The following is a 25,306-nucleotide window of genomic DNA, read 5'->3' as shown; positions in this document are numbered from 1 at the left end:
AGTCCTTAGTGTCCAAACCAGGCACCCCACAGGCCGAGGATGTTGGGGAGGAGGTGGGCCCACAAAGCAGGCGCTCTGCCACTGAGCTGCAGCCCTTGCTTTCTATCTCATTTTTGCATTTTCTGATGATGGGTTTAGTGGTTCTCTGTTGAGGGTTTTATTGTAAACCTGAGTTGTGGTAGACAGAGATGTTTTTATTAAGCTATCTAGAAAAGTTCTTTAATGAAGAAGTAAATATTCCATCCACTGGCCTGTCCAGTGCAGTGAAATAAATGTATTTCATTTTATCCATTACATTTCTATCTGGGTCCGGAAGAGGTGCAATCCTTGCCTGGAAGAAACAGAGGAATCTGCCTTATACCAGGACAGACGGTCTGTCCAGACCAGGATGGTCAATTGTGATTGGGTCATGGCCAGCTCCATCTGGAGCCTGGAACATCCTCCGCATCAGTCAACCCACTGCCTTCTCCTCCTCCTCCTCCTCCGTTGTGCTTCTTCAGCAAAACTCTGAACAGCCAAAAGTCAGGGCTAACCCTTTGCTCCCTCTTTCCAAAAAGCAGCACTATTGAAGCTCAAATTCTGCAGCAAGAAATGCTGATTTCTGTGATCTGTATAAATTATGCAAATGTACACCAATTCTCTTATTTTGCATAATTCATTCTGCAACTTTCATATTTTGCTTGTGCTAGTCTGGGGGAGCTGTGCCGGGGCCACTGAAGCTTCCGCTCCCCAAAAATTTTACCTCAGTGAAATCTTGGGAAATGGCCACCTTAGTGGAGATCAGACTGTCTCCCACATTACCTTCATTCAGGTGACAGCTTAAGACCTCCTTGTCTGGGTGGGCCTTTGGGTCATGACGGGACGGGCATCCTTTCTACCACTTAATGCTTGTATTTATACCCTGTGTTTTGTTTTGTGCCTGATGTTAATGGTGCTCTTGATGTAGTAATTTTTATCAGGCAGCTGCCGTGGATTGTTAAGTGCCCCCCCCCCCCCCCCCGTGAAGGCTGTGAGTGTTTTTATGTTTTATGTACTGGTTTTGTGAAATTTTTGTGGTTATCTTTAACAACTTTGTATGTTTTTACATTTAATTGTAAGTTGCTTTGAGACTGCCTTGCATTAGGCAGTTAATTAGTTAATTAATAACGTGGCTGACTTCTGGCTTCAGTGCTATCTCCTGATTGATGGACCCAGTCCTCAGACTGGGCCCCAGCAACTACCTGGCCACACCGAGCCTTGGAGCCAAGTGTGGCTCACTGGTGCTGGCCCACTTCATGCCCAAAAGTGTTTTTTCTCCCTTTGTACTTCACATGGCCCTAGATGAAAGACAAAACCACCTGCAAGCCTTAAACAATTGAAGTTTTGAACCTTGGAAATTTTGAGGCAGTGTTGTGTCTTGGTTACAAGGCTGGGAGACAAAGGTTCAAATCTGAACTTAGCCATGAAGCTTTCTGGGTGACCTTGGGCCAGTCACTCTCTGTGAGTCTAACCTACCTCACAGGGTTGTGGTGAGGGAGGAGAACCATTCCAAGCACCTTGCGTTGCTTGGAAGAAAGGCAGGGGGATATAAATGTAATCAGATAAATAAAAGTGACTATTCCTACAAAGGTAGCATGAAATGTTTTAAAAACTGTTCCACTGGGTTAGTAACACAAATGCAGCAGAGAGCGGCCCCGGGCACTTCGGGATGTGGAAACTCCATCACAGCGTTTTGACACGCGAGTCCTTTTTAGAGGGTGTTCTCCACTTTGTAGGAAATGTCCATCATATGTTCCAAGACTTCAGGCATCCAGTCTCTGAGGAGCAGGACAGGTTTGGTGACCCAGTAAGGATAGAAAACTTCCCGCTGCCTCAGCACTCCGCCTTTCACAATCTCCCGGGCGCAGTCTTCTTTCGGACTTGCCTTAATGGCGATTTTGCCACCCAAGGCCCTCAATGCAGCATCTGCGGGAAACAGCATGAAAGGAAAGTCAGTTCTACAGGGAAGGGATCGAGCAACACAGGGCGTTTTAAGCTGCCTCTGGTCCATCTAGCTCAGTATTGTCTACACAATACTGGCAGCGGCTCCTCAGGATTTAAGGCAGGGGATATTCTCAGCCCTACCTGGAGATGCTGCTGGGGTTTGACCCTGGGACCTTCTTTATGCAAAGCAGGTGCTCTGCCACTGAGAGACAATCCTTCCCAATGAGGGCTGAGGGGCCAGATGTCCCACTTCACAATCCTCTACCTGAAGGTGCCCTGTCTTTGAAGGTCTGTCTGGTCCAAGTCCCATTTAAAGATAAAGACCCATAGGATGCGAGAGCAGTTTGCAAACAGAGCAGGTACACAGCCTCCCCCACCCATACAACAAGATGCATTTTATTTCCGTTTAAATTATAAGGATTTTTCTTCTTCTATATTTGCATCTATACATATTTGTGTACCCAAATTTGCTGCCCTCTTTTTGGCGATGCTGACTGGCCGCGCTTCCTGGGGCTTACCTGTGTCAATGTACCCCAACACGGCAACTGTGATAGGCAGGTCGATTTTCTGAAGGTACATCTCAGTGCGCAACCCGCTGTAGAATCCCTCCAAGGCAAATTTGGTTGAGGAGTACACAACAGAAAATGGAGATGGAATTCGGCCTGAGAGAGAGAGGAATATATTTTGACTTGGAAGGTTGCAGAATCACTTGCGTTGGTGATTGGAATCTTCCAGCCTGGTTCTCTGCCTGGGTGCTAAATTTAGTAATGTTTACTCCCCAAGAAATGTACATAGCGATATTTGCTTTGCTGGGGGATAGCACATCCCTTTTGATGGGTGCCTGGAGCTGAGCTGATAAGCCCAGACAGGTTTGATCAAAATTCTTTCAAGATTTGAGGTGCTAGAACTGAACATTGAGGTGCTAGCTCTGTCTAGGATTTTTAAGTTGAATATGGGTCCGTATCAAAAGTCAGGAAATCCAGCAAACTCTTTTGCCTAGAAACATTCCAGCATCAAGCTCAGTTTATGAAAACGTTTTAGTGGATGCTTCTGAGGAGGAAAGAGTAATTGTCCCATGAAGGATTCTGGCGGGTGGATCTAGACCAGCTCTCCCCAAACTGGTGCCACATATGTTTCTTGGGTCCCACATTTGAATACTGGTGACTTTGCACATTTTTGAAGCTTGAAGATATATTGAATATTCACCTTGCTATCACCAAGAGTGATATTTTGAGATATTGAGCTCTTACATATAAGGAATGTCTGTACAGGACTGTAGGCCACTGAGGAAGCCAAAATGTCTTTGGGGTTCACAGAACGTCATTGAAGAATATTGATATTTTATTGATGGTACTTTTTCATGTTTTTATACATGCTGTTATATGAGTGTTATTAAAACCTTATAGTTCATGGATTCAGCCATCTGAAGTTATTTAATTGTGCAGGTTCCGTGCTTTCTAAGCTTTGAGATTTTTGTGTCCTTGTTTTTAATCTTTGTATTTATGATGAGGTCAGATTCTATTGTTAGTATTTGACCTTATCATAAATACAAAAAAAATGTATTTATGTCTGCGTCTGTGTTGGAAATGCTTTTTAATATGTTTGTAAACCTTTTTTCTTAAAAAAATGTTTTTAACCTTTATTTTCTTTTTAAAGATGTCTTCAAAGCTTTAAAAATGTTTTTACAGATGTTTTTAATGTATTTTAAAGTCTGATTTTATGATGTTTTAAAGTGTTTTTAGTGCTTTTGTTTGCCGCCCTGGGCTCCTGGTCGGAGGAATAAATAAGGTCAGATTCTCCATTTTGGAGTTGAAGAGGTGAATAGAAATGCTTCTAAATACAAAAATAAGGGGTAATTCAGATGCAGGAGTCCACAGTTGCGAATTGCACTCTGCAAGGAACACCCTCCCGTACCACTCATGGAAGATATGACAATGATGCTGCCGCGAGACTCGTTCAACGCGCTCAGTGCAGAAACCGTGAGCTGGACATAGCTGAAGAAGTTGACGGTCATGGTGCTGATCACAGATTCCATGTCTCCTTGGAATGGGTGCAAACCGGTATATACTTTAACATGGTTCAACACCAGCAGGTCAAGGCCCCCTGAGAGAGAGAGAGGGAGAGGGAGAAGGTCACAGACACACTTATAGAAAGCAAGATGATATTTTAGTAATATATATATATATATATATACAAAAACTAGTGGAAACTGCTTACAAAAACATGTATATATTAAGCAAAATTGCAGAAAATTGTGTATTAAGAGGAACATACACTAAATGTTGGTGAATTTTTGTGAGGAGTGTTTTTTAAAATGACAACAACAACCCTGCAAACTGATGCAGATGTGATGAACTGAACTTAAGATTGGATAAATGAGAAACTGAAATATACAGATTCATCTGTCTCTACTGGCTGGGGCTCATGGGAATTATAGTCCAAAATATCAGGAGGGCACAAGGTTGGGGAAGGGTGCTTGGTCCAATTCATGCATTCCGAAAGGGGATTAAATAAAAACAGAAATAGAGGGGATCACACTAGTTATCACAGCATAGGATCCCTGCATGGGCCAGCCAAGAGGCAGGCAGACAGGGTGAGTGGCTGAGGTGACCAAGAGAGGAATTCTGCCAAGGCCTCTGTAATGATTCAGTGAGATAAAAGGCTTAAGGAGCCCTTTGCCTGTGCTTCAGGCAGCTTGTGTGACAGCCCTTTAGGAGCTGGAAGAACAGTCGCTGCCCTTCCTCCAGCCTGGAGTCTCCCTACCAGATACAGGACAGCCTTTCAGCTTTACCCAAGACGGTCTTGGTTTCTTCCACAACTTGCTGGGCAGAAGTCAAATTACTCATGTCCGCCACAACATACCAAGCGGAGCTGGCTCCCAGGTCCAGACACTTCTGAACTACCTGAAGAGAACAGAAAAGAAGAAAAAAGAAGAGGGAACTTGAAAATGACCCCCACAAAGATGACAAAAGGGAGATATTAAGGACTTAAAAGCAAAGTGTTTCAATGTCTGCTTTCTTCAGCTGCTCTGATGTGGAGGGGCAAGGAGGGAAGGCCAAGAGGCATCCTGAGAGTTCAGGAGAATCTCTGGAGTATTGACTCCGAACAGATGGTCGTCTGAGGGTCTGCAGCTCACCTCCTGGAGTCGTTTCTCCGTCCTGGCTGTCACCATCACGTGGGCCCCCATCCGGGCAAACTCGTAGGCCATTTGCTCCCCTATCCCTGTGCTCGACCCCGTCACCAGGACGCGCTTCCCTCGCACCATTTCTGTAGACACAAAAGGGGGTTGCCAAGATCAGCCTTCCGGAAAGCTGCTCAAGATGTTTATCTTTTAGTGGAACAGGTAAGAGCAGTTCAGGGAACCCCCAGGACCAATTCTGATTCCTTCAACAGCGGAGCATTAGTGGAGACAGGCTTGATTTAAAGCGAAGTTAAGGTGTTGGACTACGACCCGGGAGACCAGGGTTCGAATCCCCACCCAGCCACGAAGCTTACTGGGTGACCTCGGGCCAGTCACTGCCCCTCAGCCTCAGAGGAAGGCAATGGTAAGCCATCTCTGAATACTGCTTACCATGAAAACCCTATTCATAGGGTCCCCATAAGTTGGAATCGACTTGAAGGCAGTCGCTTCCATTACTTGGGGGAATCTTATCCCAGCTGGCGTCTGCATTGGGCTTGAATTGATTTTATATATGTGTTATGTTATTTTTCGTATATTAATATTGTATATATATATCGTATGATAAAAATGCTTCAGGATGCCTCATGGGAATCGATTCACAAATTAAATAAATGCAACCAGTCTTCTTGAGGTGAGAATGACGGGCCCAACGTTCCTCACAGGGCTGCAGCTGCCGGTCTTGTGGTCCAACCATCAGTGAACGTGGTGGCTTACAGACTGAATGAGAGGCAAGAGCAGGCCCCTGTGCTGGAGAGCCTGCAGTCTACATGCATTCGGAGGCAGCGGTGCATGCGTGAGTGTTCTCTGGAGAGACACTGGAAGTAAACTCAGCTGTCTTCCTCCTACCATCATGGAGTGGCAGCCATTCCATCAGGCTGCTGAGGGAGAGAGGCAGGGCTGCTCCGTCGGCTCTGTTGAGAGCCCAGCTGCTGTTGGCTTCCTCTCAACTGTCACCAAGCAGCAGCTGTTCCTCTAGACTGCAGGCAGAAGGGAAGCAGGGCCCCTCTGTCGGCTCTGCTGGGAGAGGCAGTCTCCTTTCAGCCCTGCTCCTTCCTAAACTATTTCCATCCCAGCTGATCCTTACCAGAACTTTTGTAACTTGAAGAACTGATGCAGAGTTTCCTTCCCTCCTCCTCCCATCCCATCCCCCTTTCCTTTAGTGTCGTGTCTTTTAGACATGTAAGCCTGAAAGCAGGGACTGCCTTGCATTTGATTGATCTGTAAGCCGCTCTGGGAACCTTTTAGGCTGAAGAGCTAGCTTTTGGGGGCTTTTGTTGTTGTTGTTAAGAAGAAGCTATAAACAAACACACTGATGGAGTGGGGAAAGAGTCAGATGGAAGAAACAGCAGAGGCCAGGAAAACAATTTATGAGTGACAACAAACGCAGTTCAGCGTTGCAGGTTCCAGCAGGGAAGAGGGGGTGTTTCTTGCACTCTCTCAGGTGGTTCTTCTGAAAGTGATCCAAGCTTCTGCAACCAATGCCTCAGGCCTGCGCTCTCATTTTCTTCCCCTCTGCCTCCTTGTGTGGTTCGCATGAGAGATCTGTATCCTGTGTTTCTGAGGTTTGGAAAAACGGAGTGCACTGTGGATCCCTCCACAATGTATTTTAAGGTTTGTTTTTATAGTGTTTTAAAGTGTTTTTAGCGTTTTTGTTTGCCGCCCTGGGCTCCTGCTGGGAGGAAGGGCGGGAAATAAATCCAATAATAAATACATGAATAAAATGTTGCTGGACTCCAGCTCTCATCATTCCCAGCAGCCAGTGTGGCCAACGAATGGTCAGGGGCGATGGGACAGCAGCCCATCAATATCTGGAGGGCACCAAGTTGGCTACTGCTGGAATGCAAAGCTGGACTACCTGAGGGTGGCTCTGGATACAGGGGAAGGCAGGGCTGGCTTCTTTTACAGGACAAGATCTTATTCAGCAAAGAGAGACAGCCAAGTTTGTTCCACAAAGTCTGAATGAGAAGCTGGTTATTCCTCCCTTTGTATGATTAAAGCAGGCCTTTTCTTTTGCTGATGTCTCCTTAGGTGGCCTGCAAAGTTGATGACCTGGTAATGACCCGCTGGCTTCACAAGACGTTAAGGAGCTAGCTATGTTCTCTGTTACAAAACATAAATATATTTATTTGCTTTTCCCTAACTCTCCCTAAAGATGCCTGTTAAGGTGGTCGTGTGGTGGTGATCCCTGGCTGTGGCTTTCACCAGAAGGACATTGACTTGCCTTTTTGGGGTGTGTGGTGATGAGGTACCTGTACTTCTGCATGTCAGTCACTGTAAGAAGTTATTTTCCAAATAGGTGTGCCAGGACAGGAGCGCTGAGCTCTTTGCCTCAAAAAGCAAACTCTGTGGCTTGGAGCCAACTAAATGTTGCTCAGAGTAGACCCACTGAAATGAATGGGCCTAAGTTAGTCATGTTCATTAAGTTCATTGGATCTACTCTGAGTAGGGCTAACACTGGATACCATCTTGTTTCTGTGGTCAGGGGCAGGGGAGATGTACACCTGTGAGGTTTGTGCATGGAGAAGGACCACGGATCAGTGGTTACAGCACTTCCGTTGCATACCTAAGGTCCCAGATTCAATCTCCTGGTAGGGCAGGGAATGTCCCCCTCCTGAAACCCTGCAGAACTGCTGCCAGTCAGTGTTGACAATACTGAGCTAGATGGGCCACTAATTTCTGACTCAGTAGAAGGTAGTTTCCTATGTGCATCTCCCTGCACACTCAGTCCCTGACCTTCCCTGTGTTGAGTGTCGAAGGTCTGCAGGGGAGTTTATACTTGCATTCACTTGAATGCCTGCACTCTCAGTGTGATCAGGGACCCTGATAAACCAGGAACCTGAGTCTTCCTTCTGGCCCCTGGCAACAGCTGGTAGCCAACACCTGGGTTAGGGCTAGGGAGGGGAGGCATTCCACTCCGGTACCTTGTAATGCAAACCAGCAAAATCCTGAACCATTGGACTGCCTTCAAGTCGATCCCGACTTACAGGGTTTCCATGGTAAGCGGTATTCAGAGGGGGTTTACCATTGCCTCCCTCTGAGGCTGAGAGGCAGTGACTGGCCCAGGGTCACCCAGTGAGCTTCATGGCTGGGTGGGGATTCAAACCCTGGTCTCCCAGGTCATAGTCCAACACCTTAACCACTACACCACACTGCAAAGCAAAATGCAGCTCTTTTCTCCCCCAAATTAGCACTTCTTTCAGTTTTGCAATGCAGTTTTTCGAACCGCAGAATGTGTACAGAAATGCATATGTTAGTGAAAAGTGCATGCAAAAATAAGCCTGTGAGTGAAAATAATAAAAATGCATTCTGTTAGACAGGAAATTGCCTGCAAAAAATGCACACGGTAGACAAGATTGTGTGCACAAGCTTGCATATTAGGAGAAATGCATACCAAAGATGTGTATGAATTTCCACGCACAAGTTTTTAAAATAAATAATTGCAAACATATGCAGAAATGGGGACTAACGAAATTTAAGACTGGTAAAATAAGCTGAAATTTACAGTTTCGCCCGTCAGTAGTGATTGCATGCTCTGACGGGTGTGTGGACTGCCCTGTGAAGATAGCAGAACATGCTTGGCTTTTGCCTGCAAGAGACTGTTGAGGCTGCAGGTCAGGAGAAGCGGAGACCTCTGGTCTTGCTTACCTTCAGAGAAGGTTTCCTGGCTATAGAAATAATAGGCGCAGAGACCGACGAGGAGAGAAGCGAAGAGTTTCAGGGCAGTCATGGTTGCTTCTGGGATCAATCATTAAGCTCAACTGGCTGCTCTTGTTCAACAAAGTTCAAAAATCCAGCTCTAGGGATTGACGATTCAGAGCAGGCCTCTCCCCCTTGGGCTGAGCAATTTCTCCTGGGCTGGGCACAGCCCTTTGCTGACTCAAGTTCAACCAATTGCAACAAGGCTTTAACTTAAAATAAACTTTATCTCTTTGGCCAAGACATCTCTTAAAATGCAAAACCAGGAAAGCATCCAATCGGAACCAAAAGCTGAAAGAGAAAGTATCTCAAGATGCTGGAAAAAAGAGTGGGTTTTATTTTCAAAACAGCCCAATGTGTTTGGGCTAGTTATTGTTTAATAACAGCTTTCTTTGGGGACTATAAAAACAGAGACAATACATCACATGAATACTCAGCATTTGAAAATAAACTAAATTGATTATATCCAAATCTATTGCAGGCACACCTGTAAACCAATTGGACTGTTTTGCAAACAAATTTTTTCCCCTGCATCTTGAAAAATGTTTTATTTTCTTTGGGGCAATACGTTTCTTAAAAATCAGTTGAGTTTTGGCAGACCACTGAACACACACGGCTGTTCTTCTCTGGCTGTACCCTTTTATTGGAGGACAGAGTTCATGTTTAGTTTTGGGGAAAGGTGAGGGGGGAGGGGGGACAAATTCATGGAGGAAAAGGCTATCAGTGGCTACTAGCCATGATGGCTGTGCTGTTCCTCTGTGGTTGCAGGTAGGATGCCTCCGTGAACACCAGTTGCCGCAAGTCGCAAGTAGGGTGATTGCTGTTGTGCTCAGGTCCTGCTCACAGCCTTCCCGTTGGGGCACCTGGTTGGATGGGCCGGGCTCTTCTTATATTCTGATTGTCATACAAAAGTTACTTTTTTGAACTACAGCTCCCATCAGCCCTAGCCAGCATGGCCACTGGATTGGGCTGATGGGAGTTGTAGTTCAAAAAAGTAACTTTTCCAAGCTCTGTACCCAGTCCTGACCTGGTACTAGGCATGGAGTCCTTGGAGGATGAACAAGGCACCCCACAGGTCAAGGATGATGGAGAGCAGGCAGGCTCCCCTGGAACCAGTCTCCTGTCTGGGAGAGACCCACTGAAGATCTTGAGTCACCTCCTTTCCCACCACCAGTCCTTGAGAATGCTGGGCGGAAAAGGTCTGGCTGGAGAGCAATGGCATAACTTGCCTCTGTGGCTCCAGAGTCATCATGTTCCTTGTCTCCTCATGAGCAAGTAATCCCTGAACTCCTTCACCACCAGCAGCTGGGCTTAGGGTGTGGTCTAGGAGGCCAGAGTATATGTCTCCCTCTTGAGCTTTCTGGTTGTTGGAAGCTTGTTTCCAAAAGTGGTTTTCCTTTCTTGCTGAGTTGTACCTTCTCTGGACTCTCTGTGATACTGACCTTGGACTGTTGTCTGCTTTGTCTCTGGATTGTGTTGGTGACCAGAACTGATTTCTTGTGCTTGACCCTCCTTTGGACTGTGCTGCATTTTCAACCCTGCTCCCCTTGGGAAGTGTTTTGGTGAGGGGCTTATACCTTCTGGAAGTGGGACCTGAGCCCCTGAGGGCACCTGCTGGAATGTTGCTGCTGACCTTGTGTTTTCATTCGCTAGGACCCTGGGATCTCTCCCCTGCTTAGTCACCACCAGGTCAGAGCCCAATTGGTGTATATATGGTGGGGATTTTTTTTAAATGTTGGGTATCATATAATAATATGCTTTTAACCCTTTAAAAAGGTTTTTAAAGTTTTAAAAAATGTTTTTAACGTTGTTTTGTTTTAATGTATTTTAAGGTCTTTTCATGATGTTTTAAAGTGTTTTTAGCGTTTCTGTTTGCCGCCTTGGACTCCTGCTGGGAGGAAGGGCGGGATATAAATCAAATAATAAATAAATATGTCTGGAGCTGATGGGAGTTATACTTTACGATATCTGGAGAGTTAACAGGTTGGCGAGCGATGACTTAACATGTACTTCCTATGTTCTTAAGCAAATATGCTAGCAGGCTGGGTTTAGGATTAGCGTGTTAATTTACAAGGCCCTTAATGACTTGGGTCCAGGATACCTTAGGAACCTTATCCTTTGCTGAAGTTAGATCCCATTAAACTACCACCAGCTGGCTCTTGCTGCAGAGCAAGTCCCTGCGGTCACCTGCTTCGACACCTCTTGAAGATGTACCTTTTTGCTCAGGCTTTCCCCAAATTTTAAAGCTGGCACAGAGTGGTAAGCAGCGGTAACGCAGCCGAAGCTCATGGCCGGAGTTCGATTCCAACGGAAGGAGGAAGTCGAATCTCCGGTAAAAGGGGTCGAGGTCCACTCAGCCTTCCATCCATCCGTGGTCGGTAAAATGAGTATCCGGCATATGCTGGGGGGTAAAGAAAGGCCGGGGATGGAACTGGCAATCCCACCCCATAAATACGGTCTGCCTTGTAAACGTCGCAAGACGTCACCTAAGAGTCGGAAACGACCCGCACTACAAGTTCAGGGACACCTTTACCTTTACTTTTTCCTTCAGGATCCTAGGAAGGTGCTTACAGTTAGTCAAACCACTGGTGCATCAAGCTCCACAATGAATCTGGGGCCTTCTGCATGCAAAGCAGGTGTTGTATCACTGGGGTATGACCTTACCTTTGTATCTTACGGTGCTGTATTTTGTATTTGCGTTTTATGATGATGCACAAAGTGGTTTCCTATTGATGGTTTTATTGTAAACTTGAGTTTGTGGTAGACAGAGATTTTATTAAGCTGTCTAGAAAAGTTCTTTAATGAAGAAGTAAATATTCCATCCACTGGCCTGTCCAGTGCAGTGAAATAAATGTATTTCATTTTATCCATTACATTTCTATCTGGGTCCAGAAGAGGTGCAATCCTTGCCTGGAAGAAACAGAGGAATCTGCCTTATACCAGGATAGACGGTCTGTCCAGACCAGGATGGTTGATTGTGATTGGGTGATGGCCGGCTCCACTTGGAGTCCGTCTCCCATTCCTGCCTGGAACATCCTCCGCATAACGGTCAACCCTCCTCCTCCTCCTCCTCCTCCTCCGTTGTGCTTCTTCAGCAAAACTCTGAACAGCCAAAAGTCAGGACTAACCCTTTGCTCCCTCTTTCCAAAAAGCAGCACTATTGAAGCTCAAATTCTGCAGCAAGAAATGCTGATTTCTGCGATCTGTATAAATTATGCAAATATACACCAATTCTCTTATTTTGCATAATTCATTCTGCAACTTTCATATTTTGCTTGTGCTAGTCTGGGGGAGCTGTGCCGGGGCCACTGAAGCTTCCGCTCCCCAAAAATTTTACCTCAGTGAAATCTTGGGAAATGGCCACCTTAGTGGAGATCAGGCTGTCTCCCACATTACCTTCATTCAGGTGACAGCTTAAGACCTCCTTGTCTGGGTGGGCCTTTGGGTCATGACGGGACTGGCATCCTTTCTACCACTTAATGCTTGTATTTATACCCTGTGTTTTGTTTTGTGCCTGATGTTAATGGTACTCTTGATGTAGTAATTTTTATCAGGCAGCTGCCTGCCTGTCTTATCCCTTATGAAAAGAAGGTATAAGAAATACTGCTATTAGTTTGAAGAGAGCTATCTCTCTCCAACCACAAGGACTAGAAACCTTTCTCAAAATGAAAGCTGAAATTCCCAGGAAGCTCAATTCTCTGGCTTTTCTGTGGTTCTCTTGAACTATGGCAATACACAAAGTCTAGACTGCTGTTGGTTCCTTTGTTCAACTCTCCAGTTGAGGCATACTTGCTGCAGATGCATTTGAGCAGCTTAAATCCCACTTAAGTCACTGAGGCAGGAGCAGTGTCCATGCAGTGCAGCCTTTGCCAACCGGGTGCCCTTCAGATGGATTGGACTGCAATTTTGTGCTGGCTGGGGCTGATGGGATTTGTAGTCCCAAATAAGCGGAGGGCTCCAGGTTGGCAAAGGCAATTGTCACATGATGCCTGCCCTTGTCCCAGATGTTTTCCTCCGACTCTGCATGCCAGAGGAACTGAGCCCTCTATTTGAATTCCTCCCCCCTCCCCTCAAGAGCTGGTGGCTGACCGGCTGGCAAGATGGAAGGCCTTCTGGAGTGGTTCTGCTCCAGTCTCTTCAAACAAAGACGGAACCATCCATGGTGCTGAACGGGACAAGATGGCACAGAGCCAGGTTCTGTTCTGTCAGGTTGCACCAAAGACCACAACCAGTCACTGTCGAACCCAAGAGGTTTATATAAGCAGGAAAGTCGTTTTGAAGCTGCGCTAGAAACAGGTGAGCAGCCTGGGGTCCTCGGAGAGCTGTTTCTGCAGGCCCTGCCTCTTGGCTCTTTTGCCCCGAAACAACTTTCTGAATGGGCCATGGGAACCTGGAGTCATCAGAAGAAGCAGGGGCTTAATTGCTAGGACCTGGGTTGATCATTAGTCATCATCCAGCTAAGCTGTGGGGGGTCCCATATCCCAGAAGCAGGGCAGAGACGCTTTGAAGCCTCAACCATCGGCTGACTCTCCGTTGGCAGGGAGACTGAACCTAGCTGGTTCAGGCATTTTGAGGGAGTCGGTGGGGGCTCTGTGGACCTTGTATAACTGGGTTAAGGCATGGCTCCTCAAGCTGACCAAATTGTCATCAAGAGTAGCTGACCATGCTGGTACTTCAGGAACTGAAGTTTTCTAGTATTAGGCTATGTGACTGGCCTACAGTGCTTCCCACTGGATCTTGGCCTACGTTATTTCTGCCTGTGGACCCTCTGTCCCACAGCCGGTTTGTCACAACAGAGTCTGGCAGCAACCGAGACTGTGAGTTGGAGGCTAGAGAAGGTCCAGCTCAGGTGTCGGACCAGGCGCAGGGCTCTGAGCCCGTTGCTGGAGATCAGAAGACCACAGAGGGTGAGGAACATGGGCCCCCAGAAGAACCTCTTGTATCTATAGGGCCAGAGCCCAGACCCTCATGGGAGACAAATGCTTGCCACACCGTTCCAGGGAGTGCACCAGGCAAATGGGCACTCTTCCTCAGTTCCCTAGCCATTTTCCAGGCCAGAGGGCTGACCCTTTAAGAATCCTAAATTTAAGCACAAGGGGGCAGAGCCTGGGAGAGGTAGTCTGGGGCAGCAGCTTAATAAGAAGGCTTGCTCTCACCCTTGGCCTTCCATGGGAGCTATCCGTGGTCTTGCAGCTCCTGATTCCCCTTGCCCTGTGGGTTCTGGCATCAGATGGGAACCAGACAGCCCTTCCCTCAAAGCTGACTGATCACGGGCCTGACTTGCCTGGGCCCCAACAGCTTGTGAGGATGCTTACTTTTCCCTTGAGGGTTTGCTCCCCTGGATGTCGATCTGGGTCACTTTGGGACAATCAATGGCAGTAGCTTCCCACAGCGAGAGTTCACCTTCAAAGAGAGAAAGGAATCTGCCCTGGTGGGTCCAATGTTGACTACGGCAATGGGCAGCTTCCGGTCGCGGGCTGCAAGAGCAAACTTGTAAGCAGAGTACACCTGTTGGGACGCAAGCAGAGGAAGGCATGAGACAGCGGCAGAAGAACCAAAACCCAAAAGGTTCAGAACTCGGTTTGGTGGTGAAGTGGCAGCCTTCAGCCTGCGCTCTCTCGCTCAGCCCTGGAACCCCATCCTTCTAAGAATGAACTCCAGTGGTCAGTGCCGACAGAAATGGGAGGAGAAGCTGGGCCAGAGAAATGAGAGAGAGGCAAGGGCTTGCTCGGGGGAACCCCAAGTTTTGCCAAAGTACTCAAAACTCAAAGAAAACAGCCTGACTAGGATTATGAGCTTAGCAGCCACAAAAATGCTGACTACCAATTAAAGCAGGGGTCCCCACTTTTGGGAATCTAAGAAGCTGTTGTGGAGACCACAAAACACCCATTTCACAGAAGAAAACCTGCTGATGGAGAAGGCCGTCCCCAAAACCGGACAAAACATTCCCAACAAATAAAACACAGTCAAAATAGGCAGGCAACAGCTTCCCCCAACATGGTCAACCTCTCCAATCAAACAACCTGAAAAGGTTTAATAACCTAATTAAAAAAAACTGGGAGGGAGCCTTGGTGGGTGTTTGAGGGCATTATAGTGCCCACAGGTGCCAGGTTAGGGACCATAGATTTAGAAAAGGGAGCGGCGAGGGAAGAGTGAATTGACTTGCTTGGATCCCTCCAAGTGTACAGTATCCTGCAGGAGAGCTGTTTAACTGGCTGACAAAAGCAAACAAACCCTGAACTCCAGCTGGGAGGCGACGCTAATGCTGCAACATTTTGTTGCAGATCTCACTTATCACTTGCAAAAAACCTTCCAGGTTGTTTTTTTTTTTTGGAGGATAACTGAAACCTGCTATAGAAATGCTCCAGCTAAGATTCAAAGGCCTGTCTGCTCAAATTGGCTCTGAACCAGCATTTCTCAGACCTCTGGATCTCCTCTGCATTGAGCACCAATGGTCCACTGGAAACAGGCCTGTACCTGCAGTGAGGACCCTGCCACCAGTACAGAATCCGATTCAGCCAGGCACTGATACACAAAGTCCACTTTCTCTTTGCTCACGGTGTCTCCGAAAAACGTCACGTCTGGTTTGAGGGGGCCCCCACACTTGCTGCACGAGGGGACAAGGAAACTGCACACCTCTTCTTCTGAAAGGAAGACATCTCCATCAGGAGCCACTCCGTGAGCCTCGGCTCTCCATGTGGGGTTCAGGGCCTTGAAGCGCTCCTGGAGTTCAGTGCGGGGCATTGTGTCTCCACAGCTCAGGCACAAGACCCTGCAAGGCAATCAATCTTTTTTTAAAAAAGCATCCCTCTTCCCCGCCCCTGCCAGCAGGGAAGGGGAACCTATGGATTGTAGCCAACTAGGCTTTACTTGGGAGTAGACCCAGTAAAATTAACTGACCTTATTTGGTCATGCTTAGGGTTAGCCTGGCTGCCGGATCAGGCCGTAGGGGGCCCATCTGGTCTAGCATCCTGTTCTCGCAGTGGCCAACCATGCCATACTAAATCTGTTCATCTTTAAGGGGCCACAAGACTCTCTGTTCTGTTTGCAGCAAGAAGCTTAACACAGCCACACCTCTGGAAATTTAGGACTGTTTACCGATGGCCTGGTTCTATATCTTGATGCACCATCATTATAAAGCCAGTTTAAAAGATCCATCTATCGAGAATGCATGACCAAGGGGACTTCCCGGAAGTGAGTGCCCAGCTGGTGATTGTCTCTGAGAGATCTCTGCCTCAGAGGAAGCTTTTTTCAGTTTAAAAGCCAGCCAAGAGGAAACTTTGACTGGCTTAAATGTTCTCCAAGGTATAGGTGAACCAATCAGATTTTCCACAGAACTTCATTGAGCTGTCGGCTGCTGGAATTGATCAGGAATTCCCTGAGATAAGAAGGCATACCGATCGGCTGAAGACGGAGTCAGGACTTCCAACAAGCTGTACTGAAAAAAAGCGAAGCATTTTTTTTCTTTCTAAAAATGTTCTTAACCAGCGAGCCTCCTTCTGTCTAAATCTTATCATTTGGCTTAAATTACTACAATAAAAGGGATTTGTTTACGAATCAGCAACTGAGAAATCTGGGTGAGTCATACTTTTTCTCTTTTAAATATAATTAAGGAAGAAAGAAAATGTAAACAATTTATATATATATATATTTTTACGACGAAAAGCTGGCCTGAATTTGGAGTTTTAAAGATTAAAAACGGATGAGAGGTAATTATTATTTGATGGAAATATGTTTTGGACTATTTTTCTCCTTGGATTATTTCTTTTTGGACGAATCTGCTGTTCGTATATGTTACTAATCGCTTGGTGTTGTGAACCAGAATTGTTTTGCATTCCTGGACGTAGATAAGAACTGTGCTGGCCGGACTATAATAACAGGCCTGGAATATTAACTCTTTTGTTGGTGGAGGGAAAAAAAAAAGAAATAGACTGCCTCTAGGTTTTGGAACAGAAATTAAAGGCTTCTTTTGAGAATGACAACTAGAAAAACAGCTAAGGCTCAGGAGCGAAGAGGTTCAATTGATCCACAGGAAGGGGCTTTACCCCCAGATATGTTTCAAAAAATAATGGAAGGGATTAGTGATATAAAACAGGAAATGAAAACTGAATTGATAGATATAAAAGACCAAATTAAAACACAAGTGGATGAGATTAAAGGGACAATTGGGCAAATAAAGGAGGATGCAAAAAATACTAAAGAAAAGGTACAAATCTTGGAGAATAGAACAGATATATTAAATCTGGAATTAGAAAAAAATTTGGACTACATGGCTGTGATTGAATTGAGAAATAAAGAACATTGTTTGAGATTCCGTGCAATCCCTGAGGAAACAGGTGAAGACATCAGTGATAAAATTGTTAATGCTTTAGTAAAATTTCTGGATTTGAATGAAGATCGGATGAAATTTGAAATAGATAAAGTTTATAGAATTAATTCCAGATATGCAACAATGAAAAAAATTCCAAGAGATGTGCTTGTTCACTTTATAAAAAAGACGACCAGAGATATGGTATTACAACAACACTTCAACAATACCTTTAAAATTGATGGTAAGGAAATACTGGTGATGAAAGAAATTCCTATTAGACTTTTACGTAAGAGAAAAGAATATGCTTTCTTTACAGAAAAACTTAAGCAATGCAAAATTCAATTTAGATGGGATGTTCCAGAAGGAGTGATTTTTACATTCAGACAACAGAAATATCAATTGAATACTGTTCAAAAAGCAAGGGATTTCTTGAGAAAAGCTTCAAAAGACATGGAAGAAGATAAACTCAAAGATATGGATATAATTCCTGGGAAACAAAGTCAACAGGAACATGCAGAGGAGGGGAAGGAAGATGATGGATTAAAGGGAGCATCAGGTACATTTTAAAATACACGCTTAAAGATGGATTACAAATATCTAACTTGGAATATAAATGGAGCCAACACGGCGCAGAAGAGAAAGTGTTTCATTATTTGAAAAAATTAAAATTGGATATAATTTGTTTACAAGAAACTCATATTAAGAAGAAAGATTCCAAATATTTGATTTGTAAAAATTTGGGTGAAGAATTTATTTCGGCTGGATCAAAAAAAAAAAATGGAGTTGTTCTTTACATTAACCCACAATTGCTTCCTAAATTGATATTACTGGATGATAGTGGTAGATTTGTGGGGGTTGAAATTACTTTACAGGGCATAAAAATTTTGATAGTGGGTATTTATGCCCCCAATGAAGATAAAACAAGGTTTTACACAGGACTTATGGAAAAATTGTCAGAGTTTTCATATGATCATTGGTGTGTCATGGGTGATTGGAATGGGGTAATCTCACCAAAAATTGATAGACTTTCTGAAAAAAATATTAAAGAGACACAGGGTAAATTACCGAAGATTTGCTTTGAACTGATGGAAAATTTAGAATTGGTGGATACCTGGAGATATATAAATGATAACGCAAAGGAATTTACTTATTTTTCAGAAAGACATAAAACATTCTCGAGGATTGATATGATTTGGATGTCTAAAAATCTAGTGAAAGATATTTTTAAAATGGATATATTACCAAAAACTTTTTCGGACCACAATCCTGTGATATTAACTTTTTAAAAAAAAAATCTTGGATTTAGATGGAGACTAAATGAATCTTTATTACAGAATGACAAAGTATTACAAGAATGTAAGAAGAAATTAAAAGAGTTTTTTGAATATAATTTACATAAAGGAACAAATGAAAATATTGTTTGGGATACAAGTAAGGCATTTATGAGGGGATATTTTATTAAATGTAACTCTGAATTAAAAAAAAAGAAACAACAGAAAATGCAATTAATTTTGGAAGAAATAAAACAAAAAGAGGAAGAATTGAAAAAGAATCCAACTAAAGTTTCTATTGTAAATCAAATTAAAATGTTACAGAATCAAGTATCAATGCTGACAGAGAAATTGAAAGGAAACTAAATTTTGCTAAACAAAGGACTTTTGAATTTGCAAATAAACCGGGGAAATGGTTAGCATATAAATTAAGAACGTCAAAAAAATATTATTTTAAAGATACAAGAAGGAGATGAGATGCTGACAGATAATGTAAAAATCAAAAAGATTTTTCATCAATATTATTCATCATTGTACAAGTGTCAGGAAATCCCATCTGAAAAAATAGAAGAGTATATATCTAAACAGAATTTGCCTAAAATTACAGACTTTCAGAGACAAGCTATTAATGGCCCTATCATGTCAAGAGAGATATCTGAAGCTATAAACAAAATTAAATCAGGAAAGGCGCCAGGACCAGATGGGTTATCTGCAATGTACTATAAATGTTTGGAGGAAGAACTCTTGCTACCTTTACAGTATACAATGAATTCTATTTTGCAAGAGGGAAAGATACCGGATAGTTGGAAAAATGCTAACATAACATTAATACCTAAAGAGGAGCAAGATTTAACTAAAACAAAAAATTATCGGCCGATATCTCTATTGAATAATGACTATAACATTTTTACAATGATCTTGGCAGAAAGAATGAAAATAATATTGCAACAATTTATCCAGGAAGATCAATCGGGGGTTTTACCTAAAAGACAACTACGTGACAACGTCAGGAATGTCTTGAATGTGTTGGAATATTTAGAACAACGAAATGATAAACAAGCAGCTTTGATTTTCTTAGATGCTGAGAAAGCATTTGATAATTTGAATTGGAAATTTATGTTTCAGGTTTTGGAGCAAATGGATTTTGGAGACAATTTTATAAAATGGATTAGATCGATTTATACATCTCAGAAGGCTCAGATAATTGTTAATGGAGATTTAACGGATTCATGTGAAATACAAAAGGGTACAAGACAGGGATGTCCATTATCTCCCCTTCTATTTATTCTGGTCTTAGAAATGCTGCTTAGAGATATAAGGCAAGATAAAAGGATTTCTGGATTAAAGATAAAAAAAGAAGAATATAAACTGAGAGTATTTGCTGATGATTTGATAATTGTATTAGAAAACCCTTTGGAAGGAATTAATGTATTGATGGACAAATTAAAAGAATTTGGACCGTTAGCAGGATTTAAGATCAACAATCAAAAAACAAAGATGTTGGTGAAAAATTTAACTTTAAGGGAACAGAAAGAGTTAATGGACAAGACAGATTTTACAATAGAGAAAAAGTTGAAATATTTAGGTATCATTATGACAAATAAAAATTCAAAGTTGTTTCATAATAATTATGAAAAATTATGGACAGAGATTAAGAAAGATCTGCTAAGATGGGATAAACTACAATTGTCATTAATGGGTAGAATATCTGTGATAAAAATGAATGTATTACCGAGAATGATGTTTTTGTTTCAAACAATACCTGTAATATCCTCTGATTTACCTTTTAAACAATGGCAAAAAGATATCTCTAAATTTGTATGGCAAGGAAAAAAACCAAGAGTTAAATTTAAATTACTACAAGACGCCAAAGAAAGAGGAGGACTGGGATTACCAAATCTGAGACTTTATTTTGCTGCCTGCTGTTTAGTCTGGATAAAGGAATGGATTTTATTGAGGAATAAAAGACTATTGGATTTGGAGGGCCATAACCTGAAGTGGGGATGGCATGGATATCTATGGTATGACAAAGTAAAAGTAAATGTAGACTTTAATAATCATTTTATAAGACGTCCTCTGTTGAAAATATGGAATAGAAATAAACCAAGGTTCTATTCGAAAATACCATTATGTGTCTCAAGTCAAGAAGCGTTTTACAGAAGAGAAATGGCTGGAAAAGAGAAATGGTTAACTTATGAAGAACTATTAGAAAATGTACATGGAGAATATATAATGAAAGAGAGAGAACAACTGATAAAGGAAGGATATAGTTCTCAATGGTTTGCCTATTTACAATTGTTAGAAAGATATAAAATGGACAAGAAAATGTATGGGTTTGAAATAAATAAATCTGATTTTGAAATAGGTTTGTGTACAAATGATGAAAATATAATTGTGAAAATGTATAAACTTACTGAAAATGGATATGGAAGAAGAACAAGTAAAAGAGTGTATGGTAAAGTGGGCAAAAAAATTTGGTTATAACATACAAATGGATCAGTGGGAAAATATGTGGAAAAAAGGCTTGAGATTTACATTATGCTATAATCTTAAAGAAAATTTCTATAAAATGATGTACCGTTGGTACATGACTCCAGAAAAGTTGTCAAAAATGTATAGTAATGTTTCTAATGTTTGTTGGAAATGTAAACAACAAGAAGGATCATTTTATCATATGTGGTGGCTGTGTAAAAAGGCAAAATCATTTTGGGCACAGATAGGTAGGATGATGCAAAAAAATTCTAAAGATAAATATTCAGTCAAAACCAGAATTTTTTTTATTGGGTTTTATGGATAAACAAATAGAAAAGAAATATGGAAGAATAATATTATATATGATTACAGCAGCAAGATTATTATATGCACAAAAGTGGAAAATGGAATCAACACCAACAACGGAAGAATGGCTATTGAAATTAATGGACTTAGTAGAGATGGATAAATTGACATGTCTACTTAGAGAAAAATCGACAGACACATTTCTTAAGGAATGGAAGCCTCTCTTAGACTTTTTGTTGAAAGATCAAAATAAAATGATGATATTGGGATTTGACGATTAACTAAGATAGCCTATGGAGAAAAGTGATCCTGTATGTATATATTAAGGGACAGGTTTGATGTATATTATATACTTATAGCTGATCTGCGACAAATCGGAAGTCAACTATTTTATTTTTTTTGTTGTTGTATTGTTATGTTTTTTTACTTTGTTTTGTTTGTCTTTTGAAAAATTTGAATAAAAATTATTAAAAAAAAAGAAGAGAATGCATGACCAAGGCATTTCTGTTTCCTCCCTTCCTTCAATTTATTAACCTTCTCTCCCAGGCTTGCATGGGACTCCCAGGAGTGTTCCATCCTGGCCGCTTCCAGGCCCAGGTCTCCATCGTTTCCGAACCCTGCAAGTGTTGGGTGTCTCAGAAATGCAGGGAGGCTGCCTTAGGCTGAGCTTAATGGACTGTTAATCCAGCTAACTCAGTATTGCCTAAACTAGCCTTCCCCAACCTGCATGTGGTTTGGACGACAACTCCCATCACCCCTGGCCATTGTCCATGCCGCCTGACGGCGATGGAGGTTGTAGTTCAAGCCAGCTGGAGGGCACCACGTTGTGGAACGCTGGTCTACCCCAAGTGGCAGCAACAGTCTAAGGTTACATTCCCAGCTGATCTGGAGATGCCAGACGTTTTGATGGCCCCACAATTCCCCTTGCTCAAAATAAAGGCAGAAGCTGTTTGATCTGCATCGCCGTAGTCAGAAGGAGATATAAAAAGTAACCTCAACAAGTGCTCTAAAATGCACACTGAGGCATGGAATATATTCTGGAGGGAACCTTTAAGCCAAATTCAGAATCTTGCCTTTTCTCCAGCAGCAACTCTGGTTACAGAAAAGCACAGAATAAGGGTTCCATGTTGCCTGTTGCTCAGCTTAGAGAAGTCTTGCCAGCCCCAAGTTTTGGTGGGCTTAAAATGCCGACAAATGCAAAAGCCATGGAAAGGTCTTCCCCCTCCTCCTTACAGAATCTGGTTCCATTTTTAGGTCAGGCATTCACCTTTTTGGCACGATCCATCCTGCCCGCTAAAGGCAGCTCTGGCAATAGTTCAACGGGCAGGTCTGGACTTGGGCTGACGAGGGTTTTGTTGATTATATTAATAAAAGAACAACCAACTCAGAACAGGCCAAGAAAAGCGGATCATTTTCTCAGTGCTGAGATGTATGGGGGGGGGTTTATTTGCAGGGGATGGGGGCAACATTTGAGCAATGAAGTGACAGCATGGACAATGTTCTACCCCCACTGTTGGAGGCAGTAAATGTCTCTGAACGCCAGGTGCTGGGAATTGCCTGTGGAGAGAGTTGCTTTTGCACTCGGGTCCTGCCTGCGGGACATCTTGTTGGCCACTGTGAGAACAGGATGCTAGACCAGATGGGCCCCCTTTGGCCTCATCCAGCAGGATGCAGTCTCCCTTTGAAGTTCCAGAATGGTCACCTGAAGGTCAATTACAGAGTGTTCTGGGAGGCTGGAATGCCACCCCCGTTTTTTGATATTGGAACAGAGGAAGCTGCCTTAAACTGAGTCAGACCATTGGTCCACCTATCTCAGCTTGTCTGCACTGACTGGCAGCAGCCCTACCTGGAGATGCCATTGGGGACTGACCCCGGCACCTTTTGCAGGCAAAGCAAATGCTCTGCCCTTGAGCCATAGCTGTTTCTGACATTCGATTATGTCATAATAAATTTGTTCGCGTTTAAGGTACCCCAAGAATACAGTTGTGTGTGGTCTGGAATGCTGGGAGTTGGGTGGGTGGGAGGGAGGGATCCCCTCCTCCCAGTTCCGCAGTTGCACCCCTTTTTTGTCTGCCAGACTTCCCGCCTGCTTCCCCCGCACCTGTGGGTGCAGCCGTGCAACTCCGTCAGCCGCTGACTCCCTGCCTTTGTGTGGAGGGCGTCCACATTCTGGGTCACCAGCCAGTGCAGTTTCCCCAGCACCTCCCACTTCATCAGAGCCAGGTGGGCGACGTTGGGCTGATGGGAGGAAAACTGGGGCCAGCCGACAAAGTTCCTGGCCCAGTACTTTTGGCGGGCTCTGGCGCTCCGGAGAAACTCTGTGTGCTGGACGGGGCGCCTGTCTGTCTGGGCGTAAAGGCCCACACCTTCTGAGCGATAGTCTGGGATCCCGGATTCGGTGGAGATTCCTGCTCCAGTTAACACAAAGAGTCTCTGGGCGCTGCTGACAAACTCCTGCAGCTTCCGGGCTTCTGCCATATCCAGAGGAGGGCTGGCGGGAACGAAGGCCAGCGTATGGGCAGCTTTGGCCATAGAGGAGTGGGAGCCACGGCAGTGAAGTCCAAGGACTGGACATCCTTCCAAGGTCTTCAGGACGGAGGTGATGCTCATCTAGGTGAGGATGGAAGAGAACAGGTAAGGGTTGCTGTTTCCAGATCTGTTTGTGTGGCTTTTTGTTCAGGGCCGGCCCTACTGTTAGGCCAATGCGGAAGCTCCCTCAGACAGAGGATGCTTGGGGGTTAGAGTGTTGGACAAGGACCTGGGAGACCAGGGTTCAAATCCCCCACTCAGCCACAAAGTTCACTGGGTGGCCCTTAGGCCAGTCGCCATCTCTCAGCCTACCCTACCCTGCAGGGTTGTTGTGAGGATAAACTGGGTACTCCAGATTGACCTCCTTGGAGAAAAGGTGGGATGTAAATACTGCAGTAGTATTTACATGAAGCAAGACCAAGGGATTTCTGGTTGCGCTGCTGTTAGGGGCAGGGGGTCGAGGAGGGGGAAAAAAGGGCAATCCTGGGATAACTGTAAGAAAGGGTCTACTGTGGCACGCCTTTGCAGAAGTAAGCCCAAATAAGTGTGCAGAAGGCGGCTGCTTAAATTACTTGGCCTCGATCATCAAACTGTGAAGGGCTTACAAGACAAAGAAGGGTCCTGGCAGGCAAAAGTGAGAGCTCCTGCTTCCAAGGGCTTTTATCTCTTCCTTTCACACATGCAGCGTTTGCTAGATTGTTGTTGCGATTTTATTGATTCATCGCTTTCCCCACGAAAGTGCCTCAAAGCAAGTTTACAAAGACGAAACCACTTGGCAATCAATCAAGAACAATGGGTTGCATCCAGCTAAGTCCTACTTGGAGAATTAGACCCATGGAAATGAATGAACCTATGTTATTCATGTCCATGAACATCAACGGGTCTCCTCTGAGCAGGACTAGCACTGAATCCAGGGGGAGGAGAGAATATGCTATACAACAAAATTCCTAAAAGGGCTCATCCAACGATGATTCCAAAAAGGACCGGTTTTAAAACAGGCTCCAGGGGAGGCAGGCAAGGGATTGCTCTGAAGTTGAGGGACCTCAAATGCTGACTCTTTATCCACACTGTGCCCATACCATACACTTAAAACACATTGTTTTCCCCTAAAGAATCCTGGGAACCGTAGTTTGTTAAGGGTGCTGGAAAGTGTAGCTCTCTCAAGGAGTAAGCTACTCTTCCCCGGATTCTCGGTGGCGGCGGGGGGGAGAGACGTGCTTTAAGGTGCTGCGTAACAGGAGGATCCTCGCCTTGTCATCCAATACAATAACACGCCAAGGAAGCAAAGGCAGGAGCAGTTGTGATCCTCTGCAAAAGGGCACAATTAATTTATCTCTTGACCGCCCGCCCGCCAGCCCGCGATGCATGTTCAGGATCGCCCCGCTCACCTCGCCTGACCCCCCCCGCAGGGTGCAATTGACTTCTATGCGCCAGGCACGCACGGGCAGCCGCAGAGAGCACAGCCTGCTGGGAAATGCAGTTCCCGCAGGGGGGGACTACACCTCCCACAATCCATTTGGCGTGAACAGCTGCAGACTGGCCAGGCTGCAAAAGTCTGCGTGCGCGAGCGTGTGTGTT

The 25,306-nt window shown here is 44.2% G+C and overlaps 2 protein-coding genes across 5 annotated transcripts; both read right to left on the bottom strand.

Moving 5' to 3' along the window:
- Window positions 1-1,609: 1,609 nt before the first annotated feature.
- LOC133373414 (hydroxysteroid 11-beta-dehydrogenase 1-like protein B) lies at window positions 1,610-8,957 on the bottom strand. The gene is made up of 6 exons (XM_061603103.1): window positions 8,789-8,957; window positions 5,099-5,229; window positions 4,754-4,865; window positions 3,877-4,065; window positions 2,481-2,624; window positions 1,610-1,944 (listed from the first exon to the last, which is right to left on the bottom strand). The coding sequence occupies exons 1-6, from the start codon at window positions 8,868-8,870 to the stop codon at window positions 1,730-1,732; spliced, it is 873 nt and encodes a 290-aa protein (XP_061459087.1). The 5' UTR covers window positions 8,871-8,957; the 3' UTR covers window positions 1,610-1,729.
- Window positions 8,958-11,107: 2,150 nt separating this feature from the next.
- SIRT4 (sirtuin 4) lies at window positions 11,108-25,191 on the bottom strand. Of its 4 annotated transcripts, none has more exons than XM_061603100.1 (5): window positions 25,117-25,191; window positions 23,301-23,809; window positions 15,317-15,611; window positions 14,155-14,347; window positions 11,108-11,240 (listed from the first exon to the last, which is right to left on the bottom strand). In XM_061603100.1, the coding sequence occupies exons 2-4, from the start codon at window positions 23,807-23,809 to the stop codon at window positions 14,195-14,197; spliced, it is 957 nt and encodes a 318-aa protein (XP_061459084.1). In that variant the 5' UTR covers window positions 25,117-25,191; the 3' UTR covers window positions 11,108-11,240; window positions 14,155-14,194. The 4 variants fall into 4 exon arrangements, with proteins under 4 accessions (XP_061459084.1, XP_061459082.1, XP_061459081.1 ...); XM_061603098.1 differs by lacking the exon at window positions 11,108-11,240 and adding an exon at window positions 11,264-13,229; XM_061603099.1 differs by lacking the exon at window positions 11,108-11,240 and adding an exon at window positions 11,268-11,749.
- Between the last annotated feature and the right edge of the window lie 115 nt (window positions 25,192-25,306).

The sequence above is a fragment of the Rhineura floridana genome, chromosome 19 (assembly GCF_030035675.1).
Source record: "Rhineura floridana isolate rRhiFlo1 chromosome 19, rRhiFlo1.hap2, whole genome shotgun sequence".
In the NCBI taxonomy this organism is placed as follows: Eukaryota; Metazoa; Chordata; class Lepidosauria; order Squamata; family Rhineuridae; genus Rhineura; species Rhineura floridana.
Note: the sequence above shows the minus strand (reverse complement) of the source record. Positions and strands in the feature narration are given on the sequence as shown.